This window comes from Pseudopodoces humilis, chromosome 5 (genome assembly GCF_049639895.1).
Source record: "Pseudopodoces humilis isolate 2021_Gansu_Grassland_sample_001 chromosome 5, ASM4963989v1, whole genome shotgun sequence".
In the NCBI taxonomy this organism is placed as follows: domain Eukaryota; kingdom Metazoa; phylum Chordata; class Aves; order Passeriformes; family Paridae; genus Pseudopodoces; species Pseudopodoces humilis.
The window spans coordinates 53,545,179-53,572,924 of NC_142204.1; the positions used below are offsets into that span (position 1 = coordinate 53,545,179).

Here is a 27,746-nt window from a genome sequence, read left to right on the forward strand (position 1 = left end):
ATTTAGATTTTATCTACTGTACAAAATTTCTAAATACATGGAACAGCTACTGTATTTGAAATATATATATATGTATATGTATATATATATACCAAAGTATCTAATGTACAAAGCAAACACTGTAAAATATACTTGGCTTAGACCTTTTAACCACATCACTGGGTGCTGTAAAAGAAACATTTAGCCTAAGAGCTCAGAAAATGCATGATGAAAGCTGCCCAACCGAAGTCTTTGGAGGCTGCCTGAATAATTAGTCTTGTGGGATGAAACTGGCCATGCAAGGGGGAGGATTTATACTGCTCTCTATTCCCTTTGTAAAGTGTAGCTGGCCCTCACTGGCTCTGCTAACTCATGTATCCAAATGCTCATAGCAGTGAGAAGAAAAATGTTCCCACCAGCTGCTGAGCTGCAGTGACCTCCCCATCCTAGTACAAACACATAGAAGAAACTCATCTTCTTACAATGAGAATTCCACTGTGCTCTGCAGCAGTAGTTTTGGTGGAGACCTCTTTTCCACTTGTTAGCACTGGCTGTTTCACAAGGCATACTTTTGCATTTATTCAAACTTCAAAACACAACGGAATTGGGATCATCATAAGCAGGACTTTGTGTGAAGCAAATGCTGCGCCCAACTTGTCCTGCAGCTCCTCTGCTAAGAAAGTAGTGAGAGTTTGCATGGCTTTACTCATGGGTTCAGATCTTTTGTCATGTGTTTTTTTCACAGGGATGCTTTAGCAGCACCTATTTAAACAATAGGTTCAAGATGCACTGTGTTGCCAGAAGTTTGGAAATTGCTGCTCCTTTGTTTGAGCATGGTCAGCCCAGTTCCTCAGTCAAAGGTGAAGGATTTAGAGTTACCAGTTCTTAGGAAGAGTCAGCTCTGAGTGTTAGGAAACTGAAACCAGATGCTCTATGTACAGCACAAACAAGAGGGCTTTTTCCTTTTTCTTTTCAAAGATACGTTTCTGAATCTTGCAGTTGTTTTAGGTTGAACTACTATTTGAGAATGGTTTGATCATGCAATCAGCAAGTAGATAAACAAATCCTCCAACCAGTGGGCTGTTGATAGCAGGAGTGGAAGGGCTGGTCTGCTTGTCTGTTACTATTTACTTCCATGCATCTCAAATTCCATCCTCTGATCTTTAGAAATGCAACTTGTGTTTCTCAAAAGCCTTTGAGGAAACAAGAGAAAATTGTGAATCTGGGACGAGTAATTTTACAGACACATTGTGAGACTTAGATCTATGATATTTTTGGGGCACAAAGGATCATACATGAATGTGCACTTCCTGGGCAGCAACATTCCAAGTAAAAATGGCACTCTATAGGAGTGGGGAGGCCTGCTCACTGTTTAATGAGGACTCATAATTAAAACTGAGTGGCTTTTTACCAGGACATCTAGTGACAGGATAAGGGGCAATGGATTTAAACTGAATGAGGATGGATTTAGATTCAACATAAGAATTAAATTCTTCATGATGGGACTGGTGAGAAATAGCAATAGGTTACCCAAAGAAGTTGTGAGTGTCCCACCCATGGAAGTATTCAAGGCCAGGCTGGAAGGGGTTTTGAGCAGCCTGGTCTCTTGCAGGTGTCCCTGCACAGAGCAGGGAAGTTGAACTAGATGATCTTTGAAAGTCTCTTCCATCTCAAACCATTCTGTGATTCTCAGTAAGTTTATGCATCACCTGCTAGAGCCCTCAATGCAGGCCATGACAGGTCCTGGCCCAGCTGGCAAGTTCAATTGGAATGGGTTCTGAGCCCACCTGTAACAATTGACTGATTTTATTTGCATCTGTCTGTGTTAGAGCTGTTCTGTGGAGATTGTAATGTTGTGTTCAGCATGACTGATGACTTATAATTTTAAAGGAAGGACCTCTGTTTTGGAGGGTTACGCAGAGACTGGTGTGAAATAGGCAGCAATACATTTTAATCATGCACAGTATCATGCTTCTGTTTTGAAATAAGTGTTCCTATGTTGGACACTTCTGAAACAAGGAAAACACACTTTATACACATGTTTACGTGCATAACATGTTACGCATCCATAAGAAGGAGATTTTACAATTCTTTTGTTGACAGGCCCTTAAGTTGATAGTAGATGCTGTCATGTTCATGCAAATTACTGGTTAACTAGCTATGTAGGTTTGGAGTGAAATACGATGGATAAAAACATAGAAGTGCGCACAGTGTCTGCACAGGCAGTTGGATCAGCATAAGTCAGCACTGTGCTGTTAGAGCCAGGGACACTCCATTCATTTAGATGAGCCTTGTGTGTTTATTAAAACAACAACAACAACACACCAGGAAAAGCTAAACACAAGTGAAAATGCTGCAATTACCTTTTTTTTTTTTTTTTTGCTTGTAGCAGCCAAAAGCCACAATAGATAAATGAATAAGTGCAATCAAATGTGACTTGGAACGTACAGCCTGTTCTATATTTGTCCTTAACCAGTTATATGGTGTATGGTGTTCAATTTTCTGCAGGTGCCTTTCTTGTGGATTCTATTCAACTCATCTCCCCTTAAAAGCCTTACCAAATATTTACCGTGTGCCCTTTCTTGCTATGCCTCTGCTTCTCCAAGCTGTTTCTGCCCTGTTGTCGTGTGTCTCTCCATCTTCTCCCAGCTCCATTCTCAGCTGCAGGAATTATCTGTTTATGAACAGAAGCAGCCCCCCAGTTTGTTGTTTCTGCTGGGTGGCTCCATCTGCATCAGGTACTGCTGCCTTTTCATGGCTCCCTGAGGCAGGACTCCAGTTCATCCAGCATCATCTCTTTGCACATTGGTTCCCTCTCACTCCCCAAGTGGGAGTGAACATTGAGTATGGAGAGTATCAGCTGGTGCCACCAAGTTGAGCATGTCTCACAGTGTTTTTCTTGTTTCTGAGAAAGCAGTAGGGGGAAAAAAGAGAAGAGAAAGCAGTCAAGAAACAAAAGAGGTGTTTCTAGGTGAGGTTTGAAAAGAAATAGGAAGTCAATAAGGCAGTGAATATGTCTGATATCCCCATTGAGATCTGAGAATCACCTGAGATTCTTATTCCTTTATTTTTCCTCCTTTTTTTTTCTTCTACCTCCTACTTTGTCATCTGAGACTTTACACGAGAGTATTCAGGCTGTTGTAGCAGCAACTGTAAGAGGAAAACTTGGAGGCTGTGCCTAAGAAAAAAAGAAAGTAAGAAGGTGGGGGAAGGAGGAGCTGTAAGAAGATGAGAAAAGATGTGTAAGGCAAGAAAAATAAAAGGGCTTTTTAAAAGCTGTCATGGACATTAATTTGAAGGACAGAGAGAAAAAAAACCTCACTTTAATCTCAGTGATCAAAATGAGCAACACCAACATAAGGATACAAATGGTCCAAATGAAAGTTTAAAATTTTTCAGGAAAGACAAACCAGATAACACCTGTGATTTATCTCTAGCAGCAGGAGCCAGGAAAATTCTCTGTTCCTCATCTGTGTATTTCTTAGCTCCTGACAATCAATAAACTTTCCATTTCAAGACTTTTCCCCATCCACCCCTCTCTTTGTGGCTTGCATTATCAGCTGCCTGAGTACAATGTATATTGTAGTACTCTATTGTGAGTGGTCAGTAGCTTCCCATTTTCATAGGGCTTTTGTCCCATGTCTCAGTAGACCTGGATACACCACTGGCACAGACAGATAAATACATGAAAATTAAGAATGCAGGAATCTGCTAAACCCAAATACAAAAACAAAATAAAGAGAAACAGGAGTATAAGAAGACAGCATGGTGATGAGACAGGGAATCACACAGCAGACACACTACCAAGTGAGAGGTAGAATTGGAAGGAAAATATTTTTTTGCATGGAGCTTCATTAATTACTCACCATATTTGCATTTATGGGTTAAAATTTATTTACCCCACTGATTTATAGGGTAAATTTCATATGGCATTATCATTGCAGTTTATACACAATCCTTCTATTAAGCCCTATAACACTGTAATATAACAGGAAGACAAAAATGTTGGCTCTGTCTCGTACCAAAATTCAGCATAGCTTTAAATGTCTGTGTGCTGTTGTGTACCGTCATATCTTAGAGAGGAAATCCTTGGCTCTTTGCAGCTGTCCTCTGGCTGTGCTCAAGTCAGCAAGGGGTACATGCAGGTTCAAGCTGCTGACACAGGGGGCTGGTGAAGCTGCAAAAGGCTTCACATCGGAGCGTGGTTCAGTGCTTCAGCTTCGAGGAGGATGGCAAGACCGATTGCCTGCCTGTGAACTCCCAATTTGAATTCACACAAGCTGGAAGTGTCCTTTTGACTTCAATATTTCTTTGTGTACGTGATAAATGGTTAATTGCAAGGTTAATTACAAGGAGGAACTGGTTCTGGCAAGGAAGGGGCCAGAATACTTAGTGTTTGTTTCCGTATGGTCATGCTCAGATTCCCCCATGCTGGAAGAAAATCTGCCTCCCTTCTGGCTTCTTCCAGGGGAAGTCCAAAACCAGTCCTTGAAGATGACCTTATAGCACTGAAAACAAGCAATTCGTTGTTGTAGCATGGAGCTGGTGACACAGAGTCTCCTTTTACTATCAGTATAAATGCATTTTTCTCCTTGTGCTGTAATACCCTTATTAGTGCAAGGAAAGCCAGGAAATCAGCACTATCCTAACTCCCTGGGCTCTCCTTCCCATGCTCCAGACTCTCATTTTCTGCAGGTTCACCAGCAAAAAATAAAAGAATATTTTTTTTTCCCCTGGGTTGCAGAAGGGGTAAAATAAACTAGGGCTTACATGGAGCTGGTGAGTGTGCATGAGGCATCCCTGCTCTCTGCTGGGCTTCTGTGGCCACCTTGTAGAGCGGTTGCTGCAGGAAGTCATCCCCCACTTGAAGCTCAGGCAGCTGCAGCAGGTGCTTACACTTACAGCCAAATCAGATTTGGCCATTTGCAGGATCAGGTAGTGTAAAAGTGTAAGCAACTGTGGGAGGGTCTGGAGTGGCCTGTAACCCTGTGCTGACTGCAGACTGATTCAGCTGGGTGTTAGTCCACAGGCCATCACTGGGGTGAATGCTCAGTGAGATTGTAGATAAAAATAAAATCTTAATTTTTGTTCATTAGGAGATCTCATGGCTTCAACAGAATCACAAAGCAGGTCAAAGAGGATTCTTTGGGTTCAGATTCCTGACAAGTCAGCTGTTTGCTATTAAACGGGTCACTCAGCTGCTTTTCTTGCAGATCAACTACAACTTTGTAACACTTGAGAAAGCGAGGCCTCATTAAAATGAGTGCTTCATTGCTACTGAGAGAATGGAGAAAAGATGGAGGGATGAATGTAGAGGCCCAAGCTGAATGGGAGGTGTGGTCCAGGAAGGTGTGAATGCAGGTCTGCTTCTTCAGTGTTTCTCTCTTCTGTGTGCACTCCTGCCTGCATTAGTGGGGCTGGAGTGTGAATGTGAAACCCTCTGATTTAGGATGATAATATGAACACTTGTCTTCATAATAAAAAATAATATTTAAAGAGACCTTTCTGGCATAAGCTAACCTTGTCTCAGAGTGGTTTATAATCTGTAATTGCTGGTAGTGAATGCTGTCAAAAGAGGTCTCTCCACAGCAGCTGTTTTTATTGACTTTTATTTTAAGCTGCTTGGCACTGTAAAATCTGGAAAGTATTTTCACTGAAAAGAAATTTTATTTGGAGTCCTAAGTCCAACCAAAAAACCTGTACTTGGCCTATGGCAGAATCCATGGTGTAAAAGATTTTCAAAATCAAAACACTGGCAGGTGTGACTGAAGTGAACCAGGGAATTCATTAAAGTCTCTGCTTCGAAGGGTGCATATAAATCTGCAAAGAGTTACTCTTCTTTTTTGTTTACCTGCTGATGCTGCAGAAACAGGACATTATTGGAAGTTCTGGAGTGCAATAGCAAAAGATTTTAAGTATGCATTTTCTGAGTCTCATTACCTGTTAATGCTCTTTTGAGTGACTCCTAGTTGAAAAATTAAGGCTCACATGGCTCTCTCTTGCTCTGAGTTTGGATCTGGATCAGAATATTAAATACTTTGAAGTTCAGGTGTGCATGGATGAAAGGTTTTGATTCAGACTACTAATAGTGTTATTAATTTAGCTTGAAGTTAATAACATAATTATTAATATGAACTCTGAATTTTCTAGCTGTTTGCCTCTCTTAAACTTTTGACACAATCCTGCCAATTTTTCTTCAGGTTCATGAGAGTCCTTGTCGTAGGTATGCTGGGATGCTGATGGATATAGAACTTACTGTAAAAGGCAGTTGTGTTCCTCAGCTGTTAATTCAATTGCAATGCCTGGAGAAACCTTTCCCAAGGTGGGAGAAAACATCTCTGTGTGGCTTGGTGGTATGCAGCAATACTGTTTTAGTTGCCAGGGATACTAGAGCTGGATGAGATACCCTGTTTAAGCCCCTCCCTACCCCTCTGAAGGCTGTGAAACCGAAGAAAGATTTGGTGATCTTTGGTAAATGATTGGTGGTACAGGTTCCCAAAACTCATCTTTTTAACTTGTGTGAAGGTTGATAGGGATGTAAGCAAAAGTCAAAAAACCTCCTTAAAATTTCTTTTGGATCATCTTGCTCATACAACATTTCCTCATCCTTTCAAATGCATCCCTTTAACCTTGAGCTTCCAGCTAATCAGGCTGTGGGATGCCACAGTGTCTGCTTGGGTTAATGGGTTATCTCAGGCAGTGAGTTATCTGACCCCTTTTTGCTGCTGATATCTCAGATCTTCTGAAAGATGAGAGTCTCCAGAGTGATGGAAACATCCTCTTGCTCATACCCCTTTCCCAGGGGAAGCATGCAGTGCATATTCTCCTCTCCCAGACACTGCTGGCCTCTGCTGATGATGTAGGCACAAGATAGAGATTTACTCCTCCTCAGGCCAAAGTACAGCTCATTCTTGACAAATGAAACTATGGTATAGGTATATTGGGTTTGCATGGCAAGGGTTTGGTAATGGGGACTACCAGGGTGTTTTCTGTGAGAAGCTGCCAGGAGCTTCCCCCATGTCCAGCAGAGCCAATGCCTGCCAGCTCCAAGACAGACCCAGACTGGTCAGGGCCAAGGCCCTCAGCAATGATGATAACACCCTGGGATAACAGATTTAAAAAGGGGAAAAAACTACTGTGCAACAGAAGCCAGGAGAGAGGAGTAAAAAAATGTCAGACAAGCAGCTCTTCAGACACTGAGGTCAGTGAAGGAAGATGGGGAGGGAGGAGGTGCTCCAGGCACTGGAGCTGGGATTCCCCTGCAGCCCATGGTGCAGGCCATGGTGAGGCAGCTGCGACCCTGCAGCCCATGGAGGATCACAGGGGAACAGAGATCTATGCAGCCCCCACACCAAAGGAGAAAGTGTCCCTGTGGGAAGCCTATGGTGGAGCAGGCTCCTGGCAGGACCTGTGGCCTGTGGAGAGAGAGGAGCCACATTGGAGCAGGTTTGCTAGCAGGACTTGTAACCCTGTGGGGGACCTGTACTGGAGCAGTCTGTTCCTGAAGAACTGCACCTTGTGGAAAGGATCCACTCTGGAAAAGTTCATGAAGAACCTCAGCCATGGGAAGGAATCACTTTGGAGAAGACCATGAAGGACTGTCTCATGTGGGGCAGAGCACATGCTGGAGCAGGGGAAGAGTGTGACAAGGAGGGAGTGGCAGAGACATGAGATAAACTGACTGCAGCTCCCATTCCCCACCTCTCTGCACTGCTTGCAGTGAGAAAGTAGAGAACTTGGAACTAAAGTTGAGCCCAGGAAAAAGGCAGGGTGTGGGGAAAAGGTTTTTCAAACTGGTATCAGTTCTCATTATCCTACTCTGATTTTAATTGGCAACAAATTAAAGTAATTTCCCTAAGTTGCAGCTGTTTTACCTGTGATGGTAATTGATGAGTGATATCTTCCTGTCCTTATTTCAACCCCTGATCATTTCATCATATTTTTCTCATCCTGTTTAGCCATGGAGTGGAGTGACAGAGTGATTTGGTGGGCATCACAGCTTATTCTTGATATAAGAAACCCTGGTTTTCAGTAACCTGAATATGTATTTCCGTGTGTCTTCCATTTGTTTTCCCAGGGACTGCAGGAAAACACCAACAGAATGAACAGGGTCTGAGGGTATAACATTCATTATTTCCTTGTCAAATCCATAATTTTCAGTTAGTCCTTGTAATAGAAGATGTGTGTCAATATGACTATTACATATATTAAAGAAAAAAAGAAATATTATTAAAAATTACAAAAAAAAAAAAAAAAGAAAAAAATTTGAAAATTTGTCTTGTGAAAACAAGCAAAACTTTTGTCTTCCACACCAGGAATAGAAACAGAATTAAATTATTTGTCCATATGTTACCAGTTTACAGGCAGTTTGACCTGGTGGGATTTTTTGTTCCATATGAAGATGGTCTGTACCTCTTAGCAAATTGTGTTTTGAAATGTGAAAGAGAAGGAAAATTACTCCTTTTGAGCAGTATGGGCTATCACAACATCTAATGAAGTGGATATTGTTTCTCAGTCTCCACAGCATGACCTCCCACAGTTTTCTGACCCACAGGTCCTATCTGCTATCAGCAAACTGTCAGAGCTACAGGGATGGACACCATCACAGTGATCACTGGTTCTCCCAATTCTGCATGTGTGGCATAGTACACCAACAAAATTGTTCCTCTCTGTCCAAAATCTTTCTATTATGGTGCCGTGTTCTAGGGAAATGGATTTGAATCCTGCAGTGTTGTTTCAGGTGATTCATTCTCTGAACCAGTGAGCTCCATCACTCATTTGTTTTAGGAAATAGTAGTAAAAGTTGTAACTGAAGAAGAGTTTACTTTACCTACAGCTCATGCAGAAGTAGAAGCTTTGAAATCCAGACTGAAAATATGTCAATCCCCTGCTTCTCATACATTCTCCAGTTTCTGTTTTGACTTCCTTTGAGCCCAAAACTGAAAGCTGAGTTCTTTTCAACCTGTGGCACACTTAATAAAAGCTAAAAAGTTACTCAAAATGAGAGAGGAGAATTTCATTCATCTTTCCCCAAATAACTATCCCTTTGGAGCACATTCTTTGGATTTAACCTTTTTTAGATCAGAATTTTTGAGTCTTTTTTACCCAAATTTTTTTCAGCTTAAGTGTCTTTTACATCTTTTTGAGTTCCTCTGAATAGGGGAATATTTGCTGGGAGAACCACAGTTTTCCGTATCTCTTGCTGTTAAAGCATATCAGTACGTGCCTTGCTTGCCAGAAGTGCTTGTCTCTCAAACAGAATTTCAAGTAAAAAATTTGTCTGGATGAGAGGACATAGCAGGGTTTAATTAAATATATATGTGTGTTTAATGAAGAAATACTCTGCAAAAACACCACAGAAGCTAAAATGGTGAGATTATTCCTTCACTGAAGATTTTCGTGTCCATTGTTTTTTGGGAACAAGACTTGTTTTAATTCTCAGTTAATTCCAGTTCTGGGCAAAATTTGATATTCTTTCACTTCAGCTGAAGCAAATGTAAGAAATTAATTAGCATAAAGCTAAAGATACATCAAAGGCTAAAGTGACGGGTAATGGCTGAAATGTTGAAGATTCCTCTGTTCAGGCACAAAAGATACTTTTACACTGAAGGAAGAGAACACCTGCCAAGTCCGCGTCAGCACGGTGCTACTGCTGCTTCTTAGGGTTGTTTATAATAATGTGAAGTCAATTTGAAGTTCACTTTGAGCTTGTGGATTACAGATGCTCCTTTTTTCTGCATGCCTTTTGAAGAATTGGATGTTATTTAAGGTTATTGGTCTTGCATGAGTAAAAAGATACAAAGTTATGGGTACTAACTTTAAAATTGATATCTGTGGAGCAGAGCTCTGGCAGTTGTGTGATTCTAATATGGTGTCACTTTGTGGCAGTTCCCCTGTATGAAGTGTTCTCCTGGGTGCCCTGTGTTTCCTGCACATAACTTCTAGAGTTTCATATTTCTTGTAGGAAGCAGTAGGGGGGACAAGAGGCCAGATGGAGACAAGATTTTGAGAGAGGAAAAATAAAAATATGTGGGCAAAAGCTCTGTTGGTCTTCTTTTATCCTGACTGTGCTAAGGGCTAAAAACTAAGTGGAAATTGAGCATGGAGGGTGTATGGCAGCTCTCAGGGGCAGGGTATGACTTAGAGTAAGCCACCCAGACCTGTGTGTAAATACAGTATGTGATTAAGCCATTGGAAATACATTTCCTGTGTAGAACATCATGGATTCCATGCTCCAGCCTATGCTTCTTACGCCTTTTCTCATGTGTTTCTGCAACTTGTTCATTTAAAACAGAAATTTTTCACAGCAGGAGACTGCTTCTTGGTACATTCCCAGAGCATCTAATTCAGTACAGCATCTGTGTTAATAGCAGCACTGTCATTCGTATCACATCAGCTGGTCATAGAAGGATTCTTCCAGCTGCTTCTTCCCAATTAAATTAAAATCAGGTGAAAGTGGCCTGTGGTTGCAGTTCCTATAATTTCATTTTATTTGCTTTTTTAATTTTCTTAAGCCTGCTATTTGATAAGTGAATGAGAGTTTAATTCTGAATCTCTTCATAGCGTATTTAATTTTTGTTTACTATTTGCTTTGGAGAGAGGATGGAAAATGAAACTAATAAGTACAGAGAATGATGAACTGTTACCTTGCATAGAGATCTGAGCTGATCTGATGGGGTTGGCACGAGACAGGAATGATAGCAGTAAATAACAAAAACAAACAAGTAAGCAAACAAAGATAAGGCATTCTTAATGGAGAGAGCATGTAGTTCTGAATAATTTAAGTCAAAAATTTTATAAGTAAACAAGGCAGAAAATGTTAGCAAGGAAGCATTACCCATTTTTATACAGAGAATTAATTACTCCTCTAAGAGACTGGTTTAGACATTCAAAATGTACTTTTTCTTAAATTTTGGCTCTGGCATGGACCAGCAAGACTCTTCGTTCTTCTGAGACAAAGGCAGGAGTATTGCAAATGCAGCCTTTGTGTCCTGGGTGCCACCAATGGACAGAATGGGGTTGTTCAATCCACTGAAATACAGGAACGTGGAGGTGAACTGAGTACAAAAATTAAGGTACGATTAATTATTTTCCATTCATTTGGATTACATATTCTGTAAGTAGAGCTATTTATGGGGGTTTCTTTGACTGAGAGCAGAGATTATAATAATCTAAAAAGAACTACCTTTTGAGAAAAGCAGGAACAAATGAATCTCAATTCTGTGTTTGATCCTTGTGCAAGAGATAATAGAATGATAAAACTGGTATGAAACAACACTGTAGTAGAGTGTCAAGCTGTTTTTTTATTTCACCGCAGATAACTGTTAGGGATAATATTTGAAACTAGATGACAAGCATTATCACATCACTTAGCAATGGTGAAGTAAGGTGGGATCAGAGCTGGAAAAGTGAAGTCCTTGGGAGCAATAAGAAAAGAAGAATTCAGATGAATTCTGGATTCCTTAGAGCAGCTTAGGTCAGCTGTTGTTGTAAAGAGACCCATCACTTCATTACATTGCAAAACATGTACTAAAGTCTGTGTGTCTGGAGAATAGGTTATAATTCTTAGCCTTTTCTTGGTCACTGCCATAGGAACTCAATCCATCATTAGAAAGTGCAGCTTGTGCTGGTGGTGATGTACTCTCTTGTCTTTGGTATCATTTTGTAGCTAGTTGCTCAGATTGGTACATGATAGGAGCTTCAGCAAAACAAGATTGAAGTTAGTGTTTTATTTATCCTGAGTTACATTTAGTAGTTTTTTTGGGATTTAGAAGTTCAGTTCACTCTGGTTTTAGGACAGTTGTTCTCACCATTGCACATGCATTTTCTCCATAGAGGAACAAAACGTGCTCAAATACTGGAGGACAGGCATTGTCTTTACGCATTGCTGGCAGTGCTGAGGTGGTTTGGGAAGCTCACAGATGGCTTATGATCACAACAAAAGTCCTTCCTTCCCTGTTCAAACTTTTACATCCAGGTTGTTAACATTTAGTCTTCGTTATCCAGTATAAATGATGATTCAGCCATTCTCTTTCACATCGCACCAGTGTCTATTGCTCTTGCCAAAACAGAAGTAATAGGTGACAAAGGAGCATGGTTCCTTTATTCTTATTTTTTTATTTTTTATTTTTTCAGTTTCTGGTTTTGGTATGTCATGATCTTTTTCTCCTCTTATGAGACTGTTGCCTGTTAGATTGCTTTGTTAAATGTTTCTCTTGTCTTTTATGTGTTTCCTTTCTATTTAGACTCCAGATATTTTCAGATTTAACTTGAGATTCCCTGTAAATTTACAGGTTCTTTCCTCATCACATTAAGAAATTCCATGGATTACTTTGAAAATGAAAATATGGTGGATTATATTTGATCTTCCTACAAACAGTATTCATATTTTCCCCCTAACATCAATGTGTCCAAGCATGCCACTTTTTGTTTTCTGCTCATAGAACTAAACACTTTGAGAAAACATTCACAAAATTTTCAGGCCTTAGGGAGTCAGCAGAGACTCCTCATTTAAGTCTTCAGACTAAATTTAGACCCCTGTTAACAAGTTGCAGAAAGTCTTTCTCTAATTCCAAACAGCCAGGAAGTCTGCTTGGGAACTAACAATTCTGAAAAAGATTTAAAAAAAAAAAAAAGTAACAATCATAATCCAGAAAATTTTAAGTGATGTTCTTAAGACAGATTTGAAACTATTAAGTAGCAGTGCTCTAGTGAATGGAAGTGTTGGACCTTAATGCATACCAGCTGTCAAAGGCAATGTTGCATATTAAGGTGTCTACCATCTTCTGGCTTCATATCAATGAAGGATTAGTATAAAGCCTTCTCAAAAAGCATCAGCAGCCAGACCCAGCCTTGCTTGTACCCAGTTGAAGGTTTTTCCCTTTCTGGGGAAAGCCCACAATACCAACTGTTTCAAAGACTTTTACGTAAATCCCCCCCACCTCTTAAGGAGGTGCTCCCCGAAACTGTGATTTTCCAAATTATTTTTAAAATTTCAGCAGTAAATGATTGACACAGCATGATGCTGTCTGAACAAACACCACTACATTTTGTCCTTCCATGTTGTTTCAAATTGGCTGTTCTCATTCTGCTTTATCACGATTGATTATCTAATTGGTTATATAGTCATCATTTAGACATATGCCGTTGTTAAATCCTTCCCCAACAGATTAAATTGATAGGTAATTAACAGGATTTGAGGCTTTCCATAATCTTCATGCTGTCTACACCTGCACAAGGATAAGTGTATTTAAATCATGAAAAACTTCCACATTTCTAGGTTGTGTGTAAATTGTATTTTTCTGTATGTTTCATGTTATTATTTTCTTTCCCTTTCCAGGTACTACATAGAAATGGCTTTATGGATCTGGACACTGACCATTTTGAGCGGTTTTTGTGTCACCTTATCCAGAAATGAGGAACTGAAATTTTTTCAGAGTGCTACAGAGCTAAATCATCTAACAGTGGATAACGACACTGGGATAATCTATTTGGGAGTGGTAAATGCGCTGTATCAGCTTACAGAAAACCTGGAAGTAATAAGATCTGTAGAAACAGGTCCAAGAAAGGACAACAAAAAATGCACACCTCCCATTGATGAAAATCAATGTAAAGAGGCCGTACTGACTGACAATTACAACAAATTGCTGTTGCTGAACAAGGCGGATAATACAACTGTGGTATGTGGAAGCCTTTTTAAGGGAATCTGTGCCATCAGAGATCTACAAAACATTAGTGATGAGAAGTATTACGTAGACAGTAGTGGAGAAAAGTCCTTCGTGGCAAGCAACGATGAGAATGTATCAACTGTGGGACTGATCACTTCCCTGAATAACGACCAAGTGCTGTTTGTTGGGAAGGGGAATGGACCAAATGACAATGGGATCATAATCAGCACTCGGCAGCTTTACGCCAGGGATGGGAAAGACATTTTTGAAATGTATACAGACTCAGCAGCTGTTAAGTCAGCTTATCACTCATCAAGCACACAACAATTTGTGGCAGTTTTTGAGGATAAAAATTATGTTTATTTTATTTTTAATCAACAAGAGAAACAACCTGTCAACAACCGCACACTGATTGCACGTCTGTGCAAAGATGATGCCCATTATTATTCCTACTTTGAAATGGACTTGGGTTGCAAAGATGATGATGGTGCCTATGACCACTGTCACTCTGCTTACGTCACTAGCCCTGGAAAGGAACTGGCTGAGAGCATGGCTCAGCAGGGACAACCTGCAGATACTCCCTCAGATGACAAAATTCTTCTTGCACTCTTCAGCAAAGTAAACAAAGAGGACAGCTCTCTAAAATCTGCTATGTGTGTGTTTTCCTTGCGTCAGATCAATGAAAAGATGGAAAAAAACCGGAATGATTGCTACACTAAAAAGAATACCAGCTCATTTTACAAACTTTTTTCAGCAGAAAACCCGTGTGCATTACATGGACTGGTAATATAAATAATATAAATATTAGTTTTAGCATCTGTGTTAGAGTTTGTGGAAAATATACAACTACATGTTTTAAGGAGGCTTTGAGCTAAACTATATTAAGATGACTGAAAACTCAATAGATGGAATCACTGTAGAAATGTAATGTGGCTGGGGGGGGCTGTGGACAAGTAAGAAATGACAAAATTTTTAGTTGGTTAGAAAGGATTTGATGTTCTCTCAAAGATAAGCGTTGCTTTCCTAAGTGCATTTCTTTTAAAGGGATCCTTCTGGTATGGGAGTTACTGAGTCAAATACAGGGATTTTTTACTCCCATGACCAGCTTCTGGGTGATCACTGTAACTATTGTAGTTTCAGTCAATGTATTTACAATGCTCTTACATGGTAGTAAGAATCTTTTAGATGGTATTTGTAATTCAGCATTTTTTCTCACTTGCATTTGTATTGTTAGACAACTGAAATACCCAGATTTCTTTTATTCAAGTGGTGTTCATATTTTGATGTAGCTCAAATTACTTGTATAGCATGACAGCTATCTTTTTATGGCCTGTCATTACCTTGACTATAAGGTTTTTGAAGGGTACTGTTACAAGGTTCAGTTACTGTTCTTCAATCTATGACTGTCTCTAAGAGACAATTTTCAACATCTCTGTTGGCTTTATGATTGTTTTGCCCACAGCACTCTATTCCCAAGCCCCACTTGTGCATGCCACTCATTCATTACTGCAGCCAACACTAAACTGGGCTGAGAAATTGAATCATCTTAAAAATAACTTAGCCAGCTTTTAGGAGGATGTCTTAATTTGCCAGCCTGAGCAAGGTACGCACTTGCATAAACAGCTGTTTGAGCACAACTTGGGAAGTGGTGTGCTATAGTCCAGGGAGAGGAGTGAACAGCTGAAGAGATAGGGCATGGAAAAACCTTTTTTTGGTATTGACTCATAATCCTTCATCGTGTGAGACTGAAGCCTTCTCCCACACAGTAAGTCAGTAGTGCTGATGAGTCAAAATTACACATTTGGCTTTGAACCACCAGTGTTACTTGCTGCAGTACCCTGCATAGGGGGTGAGCATCAAACACAGAAATCCTGAATGTGACGAGTGGCCGTGGCTCCTGACAAAAAGAAAGTGTGGATTTCAGATCAGAAAAATGGTTTTGTTACTAAATATAGTAGGAAAGGCAAGGTGTGAATGAACTTCCTTCTGGTGGCTCTTGCTGCCGCTGAGGATTAAAGCGCAGTGAAGATGGAATGTGTTGAAGTCCATGAGACAGTTGCCAGGGAGTTGATTTTTGATGGAATGCAGCAAAGTAAGTAACAAAACAGCAATTTAAAAAGCAGTCTTCAAGGCAAAGTTGGTTAAACCAGTCTCTATGACATGTCCATTTTAATTAAACCAACTGGTTAATTTTTAAACTGTTGCTATAATGAAACTGCTGCTATAGTGAAACAGAAACAAAAAAAAAATTCCCTCCCTGTGTCTCCTGGAAAGTGAAAATGTGGAAGCAGTTCTCAATTAGCAGGCTGCTGTCTGATTACTGCCTGTTGGCTGGAGGCAAATGCGCAGAAAATCCATTTCTCTCTTCCTACTCTTCAGTGTCTGAGGGGTCTTATGTTGTCTAGTAATAGGACTGCACTTCATTCTTAGCTAGGAATTAGTGAGCTGAATGTTTAACATCATTCTGTATTGCTATTCCTTATTAGAATGCAAGCAAAAATTTCCCCTGTGGCTCCGAGCACTTGCCGTACCTTTTGGGCAGTAGGAATGGTGTTGTAGAGAAGCCGGTGCTGCAAAAGGAAGGGATGAATCTCACGGCTGTCACTGTGGCTGTGGAGAACGGGCACACCGTGGCCTTTCTGGGAACGTCGGATGGTAAAATTCTTAAGGTAACCAACTGGATTAAAAGATTGGAAGGTATTTAAAAGTCTATGATCTAAAAGTCGAAATGGGATTTATAAGATCTCATACTTGGAGCAAATACTCTTGGAGCTTGGTATTTTTCATCTCAAAGAAAAGATGCATTATTTCTGATGTACTTCAGCTATCTGATACACAGGTTGAATTAGCATTGCCTGAATGGCGCTTTTCCTGAAGGATTACTTACCTACTGAGAGCTTTATATAAACAGCCCTAGGTAATCTAACAACAGCTTTAACCTTATCTCTATTCAAGCTCATACTGGTTTAAGAGCAACTTTTCATTCTGTAGTCATTCTGGCTGTTCAGTGAATGGAGGTGGCCATATAAAGCCCAAGCTGAAGCTCTGATAAATTCTAGTTGTATGGTGCTCAAGGCTTGACATGTTTGTGGTGTTAAAATATGAAGATTATAACACCAAACACCTTCTTTTGCTTGAAGGAGACGGCCATGTCCAACCTTAAACCTAGCATTGCCAAGTCCCACCAAACCACATGGTAAGTCATGTGGATGTGGTGCATAGAGATGTGATTTAGTGGTGAACATGGTGATGTTAGTTTGGTAATTGGACTCTGTGATCTTGGAGGTATTTTCCAACCTTAGTGATTCTATGAGTCTATGTCCCTAAGTGACACATCTACATGTCTTTTAAATATCTTCAGGGATGGTGACTTAACCAGCTGCCTGGGCAGCCTGTTCCAACACTCAACAAACCTTCCTTGGAGAAATATTTTCCAATATCTAATCTGAACTTCCCCTGGCACAAACTGAGGCCTTTTCCTCTCTCCCTCTTGCTTGCTAATTGTGAGAAGAGATCAACAGCCACCTCATTGCAATCTCCTTTTTGGTAATTGTAGAGAGTACTAAAGTCTCCTCTGAGCCTCCATTTCTCCGGACTGAACACCCTCAGCTGCTCCTCATCAGACATGCACTCCAGACCCTTCACCAGTCCTATTGCCCTTCTCTGAATACTCTCCAGCACCTCAATGTTTTTCTTGAAGATTCACCTTAGTCCTCCTTTTGCTCTTAATATATTTTTAGAAACATTTTTATTGTCTTTTACAGCAGTAGCCAGATATAATGATATTTAAGGCAACATTAACCACCTTTTTATTTCTTCCACAAAACAGGTATTCCTGTCATCCACTGCAACTGAGTACAGCTCTCTTACTATCGAACTAAACAAACCTGTAAAGAAGGACCTGGTCCTTGATCAAACCCAAGAAAATCTGTATGTGATGACCACAGACAAGGTAACGTGTCCTGCTTGCATTAAGGACCTGGCCATCTTTCACTTTCTCTGCAGCTTAACATGATGTTTATACATTTTCCAGTTGCTCTTGGAAATTGCCCTATTTGGTGGGACCCCCCTCTACTCTGTATGTATGAAGACCTTTCTGAAGTCTAAGCTGATGGACTTGTGGCTTGGAGAACTGTAATATCTGGGATGCTTAGCGACAGGGAATGGGGAGTTCCTCTCTGGAGCTGTCATACAGGGTCTGTGAGAGGAATGAAGAGGAGATGTTTGGCACCAGCACACCTCAGGGTCTGCAGCCCTTGTGCTCGGTGTGGGATACCAGTGGGTGCTGTAGCTGCCAACAGATCTGTTCAAGGGCACTTAGGGACTCAGGATGCTGGTGGCTGGCATGCTCACACTCACACATCTGTAAAGCCACCAGTAGTTTTTGTGTGTCTTAGTGTCAAAAACTAAGAAGCAGTGGAGAGAGTTATGTATTTAGGAAACACTTTCATTCAAGCTTCTGCTGGAACTGAGTACAGGAGGAAAAGTCCAACTTCACTAGGAAAGGCATGGGCAATCTCTTCTAGGCCCCTTCTTTTTGCTGTAAGGTGAAGGCACAATGGGGGCATGTAAAAAAAGGGAGGAAAAAAAGCAAGTAGGAAATGAGAGGGATAGCAGATTTCTCCTCCAGCCCCAGGGGTAGTCCTGACACTTTTCTTTGTGGAGGCTGGAGCTGCCAGCTTCAAACACTTTGTTCAGCAGCTCTCCAGGACAAGGTGGGTGACAGGCTGTGACCATCTGCAGCCCTGCCAGTGACATGGAATGCAACATGGGAAATGCTCCACACCACAAACACAGGGAGAATAAGGGGGCTGTGAAAGGAGAGTATTTGGGAAGACAGTACAAGAAGAATGTTTTCTGACTGTTTTATAAAAGGATTAATATAAATTCCTGCTGCAGGAATGTTATAGCCTAGCTGGTTTTAAGGCTAGAAACAACATTGGAAAAAATGCCAGAAAAACAACTGATAAAGCATTTAATAATATGGCAGTGTGACAGAGAGGTTTATTTTTCTTTTATTTTTTTCCTTTTTTTTTTTTGGTTGGTTTGGTTTGGGTTTTTTTATTTTGTTTTTTTTTTAGCTGTTGATAATGCTCATTCGGCTTCTGTTCAGATTTGGAACACAACTTCAAGCTTCAACATTGCCCATAAAACTCTGGGTGGCCTGGCCCCCCATTTGACAAGCTGGCACATTGTGTAAAAGCCCTGCACGAGGTCTGCACAAGGCTACTGCGTGCTGTGTGCTGTGTAAGAGATAGCAGCAACCTTGAGGGAAGACAAGCTTTCTGGTGATGGTCAGCTTGAAATGGTAGAATTTAGAAAGACAGCAGACAACTTTTTTCAAGAAAACCTGCAAAAAAAATAATTCAATCACCACAAAACATTTAGAATGCAGCAAATTTCTGCAGAAGAAAGGATTTTACTTAAATAATTTCCAAGTAGCTCTTGTAGACACTGCAGTTTCTGAATAATGTGAATAATAGTTTTCTTTTACAAAACCTGTTTAGCTTAAATATGAATAGCTGAAGTTGGGAGCTCTGTAATGGCATTGCATTACTGTCATCTCCAGGAGTTAATTACAGTGAGCAGTCCCACCCACTTTTAGAAGCAGATAGACAGGAGGAGAATGGAGGCCTTCGGAGCTGGGAGAAACAAAGCGACATAAGCGAGGGGGGAAGAATAAATGATGAAACATGTACTTCTGGGTTAGGCATGGCTGTGGGTTGTGGGAATAGAGATATCAGAATCCTGACTTGTGAATTTTAATGGTTAAAGGTAAATAAAAAGACAACTGGCTGTGCTGACAGACATGCATGCTGCTGAGCTACCTGGCAGATGCAGACTGCCCCAGCATTTAGAAATTAATTGCTTGGGCTCTATAAGCACTTGAACAAAGTGGAAGTGGTGATGTGGTAGGTTATAACTTCTTTAAAAAGAAATTAGATCAAGAGAAACACAAGGAAAAACAATACAGAGGTTAAGATTCATAGTGAGAATCAAGCTCTTCCTTTCCTCTTTCCCCTTTCTCCCCTCTTTTCTCCCAGCTTCTGCTGTGATGCCAATAGCAGTAGGAATTTTGAGCAAATGCTTTCAGCAGTCAGTCCCCTCTGCTCCAAAAGCTTGAACAGAGAGCAGGAGAAACCCCTTGCACCTTCCTGTGGGACTTGTAAAGGAGCTTAGCACCCCTGTGCTGCTCATGCTGGTTCATTACAAGTGTATATCACTGGTAGGATCCCAGGTTTCTTAAGGTACCTGATGTACTTGGAGGAAAGCAGTGCCAAGTCTGTGGCAGTCACTTACTATGATCAAGTTTATTTACTTGTTTTAGTTTTTAACACTTTTTGATTCAGAGTGCCAACACAAAAAGCTCTAAAATTAATTTATTTACATTTTGAAATTTCCTGGTTCTTTGGGTTTGGTTTTGGTTTGGGGGCAGGGGCGGGGTTTGTCATTAAGGTCACACAAAACTTGCAGAGATGGTGATCCCTAGGGCTTGTTCATGCTTGCCAGAATTGTGAAACAAATATTTTGTCATTAAGAATAAAATCATTCACTAGATATTAAATTACTTGTGGGTACCACTTAGTGAAAGAATGCCAGTAGCGCAACTCCAGTTAGCTAAAAAGAAGAGAATGCTGAAAAGGTAAAGCCCTGTATTAATAAATGCAAGAAAATTGCACAATATTGACGTTTTCCTTAACTTAACTCTCAGAATAGGAACAAAAGGCCAAACTCAGAGAGTCAAATGAGCTTCATAATTGCCAGTGAGATGAGACTGGCATTATATTAAAATGAGACTAAAAGCCTACATCTCAGAGTTTCTGTTTTTACACTTCTTGTGCTCTTTAAAAGTAAAATGTAGTTGTAAACTGGAAGATGTATGGCCTGTTTTCCTCTTGCATCATTGCAGCAGCATGGCTAAAAGGAATGTCTCTTCTTTCTGTGCACCGAAGAAAAAGTTGTTTATTCTCCGCACCAAAGGAAATCAGAACCAGAAGCTGTATATTTACTGGGGGAATGAGACATGAGAACTGATGTTCTTTTCCCTGCTGCTTCCTGTCATAGTTATTTCCATTTTCTTTAGTGAATGTATTCTATGGTGGAAGGTTATGCATGGAGAAGTGCAGTAACCCAATGCACCCTGGCTCTCATGTGCTTGCAGACTTTCTGAAATGCCTTCTAGCTGGAAGTGCATTTCCAAACAATTTCACTTCCTTGGCAGTCACAGGGAGGTGAGAATATTCTGTTTAAAAAATGATCTAGCCAGTACCAGGTTAGCCTTTTGAAAGTATCCACTCTGCAGTAGCTGCTTCTTGAATTCAGAGCATCACTGATGCAGTTTCTGTCCTGAGGTGCAGATTTCCACAAGTACTATAACTGGAGGAACTGAAAAGCTCAGTTTTTGTAAGACTTGCTCTTAATTCTTGATTATAACAATGTCCTACATTACTTTGGAGACAGACTAGATGATATCAGAGTGGGAAAAGAAGCAGAAAAAAGTGTATGAATTTAGACTTTATTAAGGGGGAAAAGAACAGACTGGTTTTATATATATTTTGTTTAAATCGGGCTGAGGTCTGGGTATAATAATACAGCTGTTGCAGGTAATGGCACTGTACTGCTAAGTCTACAAATGTTTCCACCTCCTTATGCCATCTTCAGTTGTTAGGTTTGCCTTGCTTTTGTTTTTCCAGGTGTACCGATTACCTGTGCAGGACTGCCACAAATACTCAGACTGTGAGAAGTGTGCCCAGGCGAGGGATCCGTACTGCGGCTGGTGCGTGAGGGAGGGCAGGTGAGTGCTGCCGGCTGTGCTCGTGTGCAGGCAGTGGAACTGCTCAGATTGTGACCTGTGCTCTGGCATGGTGATCCAAGCTCTTTGTACTCAGCCTTACACTCCTGACAGGCATTTAATTTTATCACGCAGATATTGATATCAATATTCTGTGCACACAAAGAAGTCCCCGTGGACTTCTTCAGATTTGATTAGTTTGGGAAAATATATACTTTTCTGCTGGTACTGAGAATGATTATACACCTTCTATAACTGTATGTTTTATCACTCTTTTAACTGTACAGCCACATGTTCTCCCAGAAAATAATAAAAAAATGCTCCCTATTTCAAATTCAGAAACTATAGCATATATTTTAAGTACATCAGGAAAGTGTAAAAAAGAACATAAAAGAAAAACTGTTCCATGTCTAAAATAGAGTGTATAGCTCAAATTCTGGTTTTACATAAACATCATCTGTCAAGATGTGTAGCTACAGGGAACCCTCACCTACCTGTAGGAGAGCAGAAAGTGACATTTTGCTGACTATCTGCAGAGGTTCACTGAATGAATATTCAAGTACATGTAAACTAGGACAGCACTGAACAGCCCTGGAATGTCTCTTCTTTGCGCTCTGCATTGATTGGAGTGCCGAGAGGGAAGAGCAGTCCTGCAGCTCTCTTTTTGACTACTAAATTAATTAACCCCTTGGCATGAGTGGTTGGGAATTTGTGATTCTAACTTCTTGCTGTTGGAACAAAGGGGTTGTTTAATTATAATATGCAGATGAATTTCAGGCTTCTAGTTTCCTGCCTGAAAATGTGAACTATTGCATTAGGTTACCTATCAGCCTGATGTAGCATAATATGGAGCACTGCAGAGAAACTTATGTGGTCTGTGCAGGTTTATGTAATAAACTGTAACTCTTTCAGCCTGGGGTTTCAGTTGCTGTGGGTGAAACCTGAGAATTTGGAATGTAACCTCAAACTCCTCCTGGGCTGCCGGGAGTTGAAGGCTTTGGCATATATCATGAAAAAGGCAATTTTCCTTAGATTTCCCTTCAGGTTTCTGATATGACCATTGACCTCAATATCTCAAAATATTAATGGTTTCTGAGAACAGGCAAACATGAATTTTCACATTTGCTAGTATTTATTTCCAAAGGGAAGAAAAAAAGTGCTTCATTTCTGAGTTTCAGCTCTGTCTCATGATCACAGACAGCCCTTAGCAGTGTGTTTAGGGATTTGTTACGTGAATGTTGACTCCGTACGTAAACGATTTGTTTAAAGGAGGTTTGACAGAGCTGTGCAACGACTGCATTGTGTTAAAGCCCCTGATGGGTTAATAGTCAACTTTCTGCTACAGCAGACAAATCCTACAGCATTTTCTCTTAAACTTTGCACTGAATGGAAAGAAAACATCTGAGACTGTCCCCACCTCAACAAGCTTTTGTAGCTACATGCAGCTTCTGTACTGAATTATTTCTTCCTGTACCTGAGCTGGGAAAATCTTCCAGTGTGTTTGGTGAGGCTGCACAACTGCTGTTGTCTTCCCATAATTGTAACACTGCCTTGTCAGGGAGAGGTCTTAAATAGTGGCAGGAGTTAATGAAGACATTCCCTACAAAATAACATTTCTAGTGCTGGGGTTGCACAGAAGTTCTCCACAAGCTTGTATGCCCCCAGCAATACTTCTCTGTTGCATCTTGTTCTCTTGAGTGTTGTGTCTTACCAGTGGCAACACAGAGGTGTCTGCCATTTACCTGCAGAAAGAAAAGCAGTCTGTGCCCTCTCATTCAGGATGTTGTTATATATTGCAATGAAGCAATGAAGCTTGAAATCAGCTTGATTTCAGATGGCCCCACTGCCCCATGGTTCCTGTGCTCTGTATGGATACGTGTTCTGTATGTCTAATTCAAGGTGCTGTCCAAAATAGTATGGGCACTTGCTTTTGACATGTCAAGTCATCAATTGTAATTACACCACTAATTCTGTTAAAAATTCTCTAATAGCAACCCCACTAGTCAATATTAAAGAAAATTTGTATTTGTCTTGTATTGTAATTTCAGTCTCTAATCATGAAATTGTTGCGTAGTTCAGAGAAAGGAGAGTCCAGCTATAATACTGGTTTGGGTTTTCTTTTTTCTTTTTTCTTTTTTTTTTCAGGTGCACAAAGAAGGCAGACTGTGGAACAGCTGACAAGGAGAACCACTGGCTGTGGAGTCCAAGTGGCACATGCGTGACCATCATTGGTGCAGACCCTCTAAATATGAGTCGCAGAGCTCCTGCTAAGGTATAACAGGAAAATGGTTTCTATAAATATTCTTTAAGCACATTGGTGTGACTACCAGAAAGATGAATATCTGTATTTTTTTATGCACAGTGGAGGCTAGGAATAGAGGACTGTTTTCAGTCTCTGTCATTTCTCACAGTGCTCTTTCTTGCCTGCTGTTCTTGCAGGTTGAGTTCACATTTTTGACCTCTGTAAACCGAAGTGATTCACTAGTATGGATGATAAAGCACTTAACACTTACCTGAATATTATGAAAGTGTTGTACAGTGTTGTATAACCCATAAAAAGTAATTGGTAGGAGAGATTTTATGCTGCCCTTTCAGCTTACTTGAGCATGAACTTAAGTAAGCAGTGAAGCCATAAGCTGTTGCTTTAAAATCAGCAGTGGATTTGCCTATACAGCGAAGTCTGTCTGGGTACATGGAGAAGGTAAATTCAGCATGCAAAATGGCTCTGTGGCAACAAAATTGCAAAACTGAGTTTTCGGAGTGAGATCAGGGTGTCATAGCTTGCTCTAACTCCAAATGGAGCATGCCAATGAAGACTGTGTGCCTCCCTGGGGTGTTCAGCAAGTAAAATCGATATAATGGCTTTTAATTCCTCTCAATCAGAAATAAAGAAACTTTAGTTCAAGTCACTTCATTTCCATTTCTAAATGATGTAAACACTATTTTGTTAGGGCCATTTCTATGCTGAATAAAAATACTAGTAGAGTATAACTGGTTTCAGTGAGAAAGGGATAATTGTCTTTTCTACTGGCAATGCAAAATGGAAGTTAAACTGTGTAATTAACACACTTGAAACATTAAGTCAAGAACAGCAGCCCAAATTTAAGCTGGATTGTTTTCTCTTTACTTGTTAAGTTTTCCCATCTTATTTTGCTTTTAGTTTCTCAAGTGCTTTCTTTCTCTCAGGAAGCTAAAATCTCACCATCACTCAGAAATCCTTTTTCAGTATTGCATTTTTTGCATTTTGCATGGAGTTTTGAGGAAGCCACTTTTCTGTTCATCCCTTTCAAACTCCACCACCTCCAGCCTATCCAGCTATATTTTCATTATTCACTAAGAACAGCTAAGATTAATGTAATATTAATTAATTTTGTTGGGGGTTTAAGTGTTAACCACTCTGCTTACTGTTGCTAAGCTGGATGCTGAGGACAAGAGTAAAAGGTTTTGGGTGTGCCTGTACAGACAATTTTATTTTGATCTAATACATTGACAGGACAAGAGGGTTTTGTATCAGTCTAATTCAACAAAGACCCAGCCTGAAAAATTGGTAGAGGTTTAAGTAGAAAAGATTACCAGATGGGAAGAAGTAAAAATTGAAAAGGAGAGCCATGTTTTGTGATGTTAGCTTAAATATCACCTTTGAAATTGAAATTTTCCAAGTCTTACTGGGTATCAAAAAAACATTTTGCCCTTTTGAAATTTTGTTTCCAGGTTGAACTGACTGTAAGTCCACTGCCAACTTTGACTGAGAGTGACAAGGTTTGCTGTACCTTTGGTGAAACAGTACATTCTGCTCAGGTGAAAGAAGGGGTTATTATCTGTGATCCTCCTGATATAATTCCTCCAACACCAAAACATCAAGGTAAAGAAATAATGCTACCCTACATGGATAATAAGAGAAAAGAACGTAGACTGCTGTTTCTAATGTTATGCTCTTATATGAGGTGCCTACACGATGGGATTTTTTCCTCTTCCAGTCCTTTTCCCCAAAGATTCTGCTGTTGAAATGTCAATTTGCTCAAACTTTTTCTGTTGATATATTTATTTGCTATATTGCTATATTGTAGCATTCCCAGTGTTTCTGCTGGGAACTTGAAATAGTAGCTTGATAGAGACATAGACATGGGGTCAGAGAGGTGCTATTCTGCATCACAAACAAACAAAACCCAGTTACTCTAATCTAAGCCTAAGTACTCTGACTTGAAAAGATTTATACCTGCCTCTGGTCTGAAGGAATTAGTGTCTGACTTCTTAGTTTTGCTCCAGCCAACAGTATTACAGTGGCTTTTTTTCTGGTTTGTGTTACAAGGCTATCCTTTCTAGCATCCAGCCTTCTGCCTCTTCTTCTGTGTGTCCTCCTATTCTGAAGCAGTAAGCCTGATGGAAAAATACTTCATCATATAATTAAAGACTGCATCATTGTTCTGAAGCACTGATTATAGGCCTAAGGTCTGTTACCAGCCATAGTTCTGTGCAATTTCCTAGACAGTGCTTTGTTCATGCTTTAATTCATACATCTTGATGCATAAACACATGGAATGAAACTCATTACACAACACTGTTTATTATGTATCAAGTTTAAAAATCTAAAGAGAAATTACATGCAAAAAACATGTGCTCTTACAGCTTGCAGACATACCCCTGAGGATAAGTCTTTTATATGTATTATAACAGTCACGAATTGTCAAAGTGGTACTTGGAAGCACTTTTTAAGATAAGTTTCAATTCTCTTAAGGCTGAAACAGGTAAAAATGTAACTTTAGTTGCAAGGAGAGTAATTACATTAAAATCTCATTATTGAATTTTACACTAGTTGGGGTATGTCATGGTATCAGATTATGCTAAGTGTTGAAGCAGCATTCTGTTATTCAGGGCCAATTCACATTCCCTAAATATTTTGTTAAGGACATAAAGCAATGTGGTTGATAAATGTGATATCTTGATGTCATCCAGCACTAAAGGTAAGATTAGAAGCCTGTCAGAGAAGGCATTAGAGTAAATGAGTAATCTCGAAATAATATGACTCTCTGAGTTGGTTTCACATCTGAAAGGATGTTCAAAAGTGGTATTAGGGTGTTCAGAAACTCAGCAGACACCAGGAGAAGGCAGGCAGCAACAAGCATTCACAGAACCACAGGATTGGTTTTAGGGGTGGAAGGGACCTGGAGAGGTTACCTAGTGTAACCCCCCCCACTAAAGCATATTGCACAGCATCTTGTCCAGCTGGGGTTTGAGTGTTTTCAGAGAAGGAGACTTCACAACCTTTCTGGGCAGCCTGTTCCAGTGCTCTGACACCTTCGAAGTAAAGATGTTTGTCTTCCTATTCAGGTGGATCTTCCTGCGTCTCAGTTTGTTGCCCCTGCTCCTTGTTTTGTCTGAACAGAGTCTGGCCCCATCCTTTTGACACCTGCCCTTAAGATGTTTGTATGCATGGTATTTGTATGTTCCTGGCAGTCCTGAGCCATCCAGTTACTGTTAAGAAGCCCTGTTGATGTTGGAAGAGTCTGGGTTACTTTGGTTGTGGTTGGTTGTTGGTTCCAAAAGGAATTTCTAGGAAGCATGCCTTTTCTCAGTCCTGTTGTTAGGAAATCCCCTGTCATTCCTGTGAGTCTGAAATATTCAAGGGGACCCAGTGCAGGCAGAGGTAACTTCCAGCCAAGCAGCTGATGGTCTTCCAAGAACCTGTTCAAGGAAAGCAGAGTTTGAAATTGCTCAATAGCTTGTGAAATAACTTTCCATAAGGGCTTAATGATTTCTGCAAAAGGTATTTCAAACAGTTTCACTCTTTAGTAATAATCCAGACAAGAAGTACATTTGTGGAGAAATAGTGTATGGCAAACTGAAGCCCACAAGTGCCTGTGGTAACTGTTGCAGGCACTGTTGGGCATTAACCACAAAGATCACTTGCTTGAATTCACATAACAACATTTTTAATTCACAAATGAAAGAGGCAATTTTACATGCAGACATATTCATATTTAAGAAAATGTTTTATTAAAAATGACTGTACTTGTGCCAGTTTTCATCTGTGTTCAATTATATCCTTACTCAGTTTTCCTTGTTCTTCTAGATTCTTTAAAATTCTAACATGATGATAGCACCGCAGAAAAACACTTCCATAAAATAAAGCTTTTCTTTAATTTTGCTTCTTCCCTTTTTTTTCTCTCTGTTTTTTTTTGAGGACCGTGTGCTGAAAAATTTTGTAAAGCATAAAAAGACAAAACAGAACTTACAGACCTAAAGTCATGAGATCCAGAGTTTCAAAAGTATAGCTAAATATTTGCTTATGTCCTGTAAAATAATAAAAC

The 27,746-nt window shown here is 40.1% G+C and overlaps 1 protein-coding gene and 1 long non-coding RNA gene across 8 annotated transcripts in view; one reads left to right on the forward strand and one right to left on the reverse strand.

Moving 5' to 3' along the window:
* The window catches only part of PLXNB2 (plexin B2), a 249,058-nt gene that overhangs the window by 156,362 nt on the left and 64,950 nt on the right, over positions 1–27,746 (forward strand). For 5 of the 6 annotated variants that reach the window (XM_088054880.1, XM_014248930.2, XM_014248935.2 and 2 more), the window contains 6 exons: positions 13,319–14,429; positions 16,133–16,315; positions 17,476–17,598; positions 21,341–21,441; positions 23,584–23,710; positions 25,150–25,300. In XM_088054880.1, the coding sequence (XP_087911006.1) occupies positions 13,319–14,429; positions 16,133–16,315; positions 17,476–17,598; positions 21,341–21,441; positions 23,584–23,710; positions 25,150–25,300 (1,796 nt within the window). Of the gene's footprint in view, positions 1–10,911; positions 11,055–13,318; positions 14,430–16,132; positions 16,316–17,475; positions 17,599–21,340; positions 21,442–23,583; positions 23,711–25,149; positions 25,301–27,746 lie in introns of all 6 variants that reach the window. The other variant, XM_014248934.2, reaches the window with a different exon arrangement.
* LOC148184352 (uncharacterized) lies at positions 1,396–4,834 on the reverse strand. Of its 2 annotated transcripts, XR_015772549.1 has the most exons (4): positions 4,750–4,834; positions 4,002–4,487; positions 3,027–3,157; positions 1,396–2,884 (listed from the first exon to the last, which is right to left on the reverse strand). It is a non-coding gene; the product is annotated as an uncharacterized LOC148184352 (long non-coding RNA). The 2 variants fall into 2 exon arrangements; XR_015772548.1 differs by lacking the exon at positions 3,027–3,157 and having other exon boundaries at positions 1,398–2,884.